The following is a 5901-nucleotide window of genomic DNA, read 5'->3' as shown; positions in this document are numbered from 1 at the left end:
AGCTAACTCTGACCAACGGAGTCAGAGCAGCTTCTACTTGGCTGGGTAATTGCTCAGAAGGGTGAAGGTAACACAAGACCTCAAGAGGTTACAGCTTAGGCTGGAGGGAAGTGGCTGAAAGAAAAAGAACGAGACAAGCGGCAGATATTTATATAACTCTGCCGCAGTCTAATTCCTCTCCATGTTTGACGACATTTGTATATAGTATCTGTTCGCTCCAGCGTCCTGCTGACCTTCCCATGGTATTAGGTTCAACATCTTTAAAATTACAAAAATTTTCATGGTACACGTCTTCTAAACAACTTTACAAATGCAGAAAACCAAAAGTCAGAGTGTTTTGTTTTTTTCGTTCATTATTTTTTAATGGTCATCTCTGCCGTCCAGGGTCAAATTTGATGTGGCAGAAAATGTATTTCAGCCTCTACTGACAGTAACATGGACCGTTTGTTGAGTTCCCATACTGTGCCTTATAAATTTTAATTTTAGTGAGAGTTTTTTTTTTGTTTGTTTTTTAAGGGACCCTGGAGACATCAGAGGAGTGACTCAGCTCTGTGAGACTGCTGTGTTACGTTTGTCCATTTACAATATAGCTCACTAAATATTTCAACATGCTGATGTTTAGCAGCTACACTGCAGAGTTCATGATGCTCATGATCTGAGTGAAGCGTGTTAGCATGCTAAACACGATAATTAGCACCAGCGGCTCTTCTAGAGGCAGTCCAATCTCAACACTCTGATTATCTAAATGTCATGAAATGGTGGATGGGAGGTTGGAGGGAACCAAAGCAACAATGAGAGAGGCAGGAGGAAAAAGGAAGGAGCAAAAGACTTGAATAAATTTCTAAGGAGCTGCAGGATCCAGGCAGGTAACGCAAGAATACCAAAACACAGAAAAATCGAGTGTGTGTCTGCATGGCTGCCATGTTAGATATATTAACTAGATCTGTTTCAAAAGGACAACTGARATTACCAACTTTTAAAAACTGTTACAGCCAGAGGTCTTTCTTCTATGTTTATACTAAAGCATGGAATGACATTCCTCAAAACATAAAGTCCATTTCAAAACTACAGCCCTTTAAGAAGAATCTTGTCTGCCARCTGCTGGACACTTTTTGTTGTGCTCARATTTAGACGTCCTATTTTACAAGTGCTGCCTTTTTGAAATTTGGTATGCTTGTTTGTCTTTGTATGGTGTATAATGATGTGATTGTGATGCTGTAATTCTGAGTGTTTTGTATGCTGCAGAACAGGAACCTGCTGTAAAACAGCAATTATGCTGAGTCAGGCTTGATTTTTAGTGATATTTTCCTGTTAAATAAATAAATTAAATCAAATCAAATCAATACTGAACACCATAAAATATGTAGGCGTAGGATGTAGAGAATGCATCATAACATCAATTTCCTCAAAACTGAAAAAGAAAACACCATAAGAATCAGCTGATTAAGATAGAATCTAAAAACAGCATTTAGACATTAAAGCTGTGAGACTTGTTCACGCTTTGTCAGTTTTTCTTGAACGTAACTTAAACCAAACAAAGAACTAAGGAAGATGTGAGTACGACCACAGCATTGTTTATTCACCTCAGACCAGAACTGGGTCCTGTTAATACATCACATCTAACATGTGGACCTGGTGACTGAATGATGGAGGATGAAGGTAAATCCTGGAGCTGCTTTTATTTCACTGCCCTAACACTGACCCTCTCCTGATTTGGGCCATTGGGAAACCTGACTATCCGCCAGTGGGGTCTTCAAGGCTGACTGAATAAAAACAAATGCACAATAAAATCAATGATGTGATGTTTGAAGAGATCCGATAACATCAATTTATCTGTGTGCCAGAATTGCACGCCTTCATGTCAAATGAATCTACTTTTGATTGTTTTAATTTGACCTTTCAGGTGGTTCTCGGATTGTGTCTGTTGACACAACACTGGTTCATCTCTTGAGTTTAGGACATTTCTCTGGAAATGGTGAAGGTCTGAGCTGCCAAAGTTTAAACAGTATATTTGAAAGACCTTTTAGCGAATTATTTAGCGTGACAATTTTAAAAGATTAAAAAGAATTCTGTCTCCTTAGCGGCTAAATATAAAAGTCTTTTGTACAGGACTCTAAATCCTGCATCTCATCTTGTGTCTGCTTCTTTTGACGCAAACTTGTAAAAGTTTTGAATCGGCTGACAGCCCAGTTATCTCGCTTTTGTTCTGGATAGATTTCAGCCTGTTTACAGAGGGACGTGCCTCTGGAAATGAATCCTTAAAATTAGACTCTCTTCCTGCTAATTTCAGACACCTGCATCCTGTCATAGTTAATACATCCTGTGAGGTCACAGAATCTCTTTCGGACGCTGGCTACTGGAAACAGATGCAGCGTGCAGGCACGGGTGGCGTCCACCCTGTTGTGAAGGTGCATTTCTGTTGTCTGGGAGCCGAGCGAGGCCTCGACGAGACGAGGCAACCTCCGGAGAGGAAAGAATGGGAAACKAGAAACAAAAGRACACCGGAGGCTAGAGTTTTAGATGATGAGACTTGAAAAGCACAACATATACAGCACAAGTTTTTTAATGAGTTTGTACAGACACCACCTGTGCTGTTTGGAGCATCTGCTTCTCTTGTTAAAGGACTCGGCTGAGCCAAGGCTGCTCTACAGCCTGTCAGTAAAGCTACAGTCAGTGATCGAGCCTCACACATGCTCAGATTCATCCAGAGATACCTCTTCACCTTTTAAAGACTCTGGCAGGCGTTGGTGGTTCTCATATATTCAGTTACATTCTGAGCTGYAGTTCTACAGGAAGTCTTAGTTTAGGATTTCCTATTACAGTCAGAATATGAGAATAACAGGAAGCATCCAAAATTCAAACCTAAAATATATTGTAGCCGATGTCTTTATTGTTAYTAATACAGTACATGAATCAAAATATAAAACTAGCAAAAATAGATTTGTCATATGTGTTGGTAAATGCTGCTGTTTTTAAGACATTTTGCTTTCTATTTTCTGTTTTGATGTTATAATGTCTTCTTTGGTCTCAGTATGCTCCACTTTGACAKTTTTTCCATTTTGTTAGTATTTTGTTTAGATTTTAGACTCCGCTAACCTGGAAAAACAACCAACATCTTTTGCACCARCCATGATGATTTATTTTCTTGAAAAGATTTTATAATTCTGGCTTTGTTTCAGCTGACATCTCTCATTTTGGAGACCTGTTTCACGTCAATCTGCTTTAGCACAACAGCTCTTGTGAGCAGTCTAACTGCAGACTAATTAGTAGATTTAATCTGATGCAGGTGTTTGTTTTTAGAACTACAAATTACAGCGATTCTATATTATTTCCTCTACTTGATCTAAAAATAATAATAAATTGTGACTGTCTTCAACAATTTCATTTCTTTCCTTTTATTCTTTTCTTTTCATGTCTTCTACCAGAAGTTTGGGATTTTGAAAACTGTTAGTTTCCTTAGGTTGTTAGGTCTTTACCCACATCACAATGTGCTAAGTGGACCAGTCTGGATTGTGCAAAAATAAACAAATAAAAAAAAGTCGAATAATGGCTGAGCTCCCAGTAACTGCATGGTAATAACTTTTTTAATTACCTTATTATCCTGACCTGATAATGTTGGGAATCAATTTGCTGTAATTAAGTGTGTGTGATTTAAGAGTGTGTGATTGCACAGTGATTTCCTTCCTCCTTTTCAAACCTCTCATGGCTCGTATAAAAACGATGAGGATAACTGTGGCCTTGGTGATATACTGCGAGGGTCTGTGCGCTGATAAGTAAAAGAACCATTAATCTCTCTGAATCCTCCTGTTTCGAGCTGTGACCCCCCACCACCACCACCACCACGGGGTCTTCCTCCACCCCCTCTTCCCATGCTGTCACTCTCTCAGCCTGCACCTGTCAGATTAGTCTCACATCCTCAGCTGCCACTCCATATGATCCGCCTCCTTCGCTGCACAGAGAATATATGTCGCCCTGTGCAGGAGTAGGAGTTATGTGGAAGGGAAAGTAAAACAACACAAGACGAATTCCGTACAAAATATGCATTTCTAAGTGTGATGGTGACTAAATCAAACATGTGCTAAATTGGGATGGTGCCAAAAAGAGATAAAGACAAAATATGACTTAAAAATATTTTCTGCAAATATGCTGATAACTGAATGTCTTTACTGAAATTAGCTGAAGTATTAACACTGGCCAGGAAAAAAAACTAAATGTAGCAGAGGGGGGGCTGCGGGGGCTCCACCTCTGACAGCCTCCCTGTTAGATCGACTGAAACAGCTGAGGCAACAAGCGTGTGATGYAAATGAGAAATAATAAGCATCACAGCAGTTTGCTGCTGAGTCAAGACTGGAGATATCTGAATGAGGTCCTGTTGAATTTAATAAAACAAAAACATGGCAACACTTTAGTACTTTCATTGAAATTATAACACTGCAAATGGTTTGGAATATTCACAAGGAGCCTCAATCTAACACTGTCTTAAAGCAAAGTTAAATGAGTTAATCATTTGATGCCTTTGTTTATCTGACCTTCCAGGAGAAAATAAATCACTTTTGAACGACACTCTTCTTGTGGACCTGACGTTTGTTCGTTTCTGCTATTTGTTTACTCGCACATGTGAGTCAATCACGACTCCAGTTTCTGTTTTGCCACATTTAGCCAAGTGGTTTGTTTACATTGAGGGTGTAGCCGCATTTCAGCGCTGCGTATTGATCAGTCTGGAAAACGCAATTGTTTCAAACCATCTGGTCTAGTTTAGGACAGCCCTGTTCTGGTTTAATTTCACAGTTTGTGTTGAGCAGAGGAGACCTTTCATKCCTGTCAGAAGCTGCTGTTCACCTGGCTGGAAACGAGTCATGAATCAAAGTAAGAAATGTGAGGAAGAGCAGAGGGAAGTCTGCGCTGACGCTCTGGAGAGCTTGTCATTTTCTGCGCCGGTGTGTGTGTGRGTGCGTGTGTGTGTGTGTGCGTGTGCGTAGAGGGATTATCTTTACGCACGTTCTGCGGAGCGCAGTTTTCGGTGTTCAGTCCGGGGAGCTGCAGCTGGGAGCAGCGCGCGTCAGAATCAGCACAATAAACCGGAGAGGAGGTGGGGGGGACCCGGTTGTTATGGGGGACACCGTCTGCGCGCACCGCGGGATTTCGACGCGTTTTCTCCCGTTAATTCGTGTTCATGACGGCTCCGTCGTTGCTGGCGACTGAAAGTCAAATATGCGCACCGCTGAACAAAGGATTTAGCTTCTTCTTCTTACCAAACAAGCATTTTAATCTTTACACCCTCACTCGTCTCTCTCTCTCTCTCTCGTTTGGACTTTGTGTTTTTGCTCCTGAGGACCGCGGGCTCGGACTGAACCGCCTGGTTTCTGTCTCTAGCTGAAAACCTGGAGCAGCAGCAGCAGCAGGAGGAGGAATCATCTGGGTGGTTCGGATCCACAGATCCATGATGGAGAGAGGACGAAGCGCAAACACAGCGAGCGCGGCTCAGTCCGAAATGTGACGCTCTTTTTTTATTCTTATTTTTTTTATTCCGCCTCCCATCAAAACCTGACAACTGTGAACCCCGTCTTCATTTCTAGATCCGTTCACATCGATCAAGGTACGTGCTGCCTTCAGAATACTAATTGATCAGAACGGGGGAGGGGAGGGAGCCTATAGTATCCTTGTGGAAACGTGTGCGCATGATTTGTATTTAGAAGTGCATTCGTCTGGATATCCCTCCGAGGATTAGGGGTTTGTTTCATGTTTAAATAACGCTGATTGTCTGGAGCTGGGAGGGAGATAGGGTGCCTCACATGCAGACTTGACTTTTTTTTTTATTTACAAAAAAGGCGATGCACCAAATATATAGGTGTGTGAAGCAAAGAGGGCGCGCAGTGTTAACACACACACGCATACGCGCGC

At 41.5% G+C, this 5901-nt stretch overlaps 1 protein-coding gene across 2 annotated transcripts in view; it reads left to right on the top strand.

Moving 5' to 3' along the window:
- Positions 1 to 5387: 5387 nt before the first annotated feature.
- Positions 5388 to 5901, top strand: part of gprc5ba (G protein-coupled receptor, class C, group 5, member Ba) — a gene marked incomplete at its 5' end in the record, with an annotated part of 13230 nt that continues 12716 nt past the window's right edge. For both annotated transcript variants that reach the window (XM_014010109.1, XM_014010108.1), the window contains 1 exon segment: positions 5388 to 5596. In XM_014010109.1, coding sequence (XP_013865563.1) covers positions 5388 to 5596 — 209 coding nt within the window.

This window comes from Austrofundulus limnaeus, unplaced genomic scaffold, assembly GCF_001266775.1.
Source record: "Austrofundulus limnaeus strain Quisiro unplaced genomic scaffold, Austrofundulus_limnaeus-1.0 Scaffold65, whole genome shotgun sequence".
Lineage (NCBI taxonomy): Eukaryota > Metazoa > Chordata > Actinopteri > Cyprinodontiformes > Rivulidae > Austrofundulus > Austrofundulus limnaeus.
This window is presented reverse-complemented; position numbering and strand designations above follow the sequence as displayed.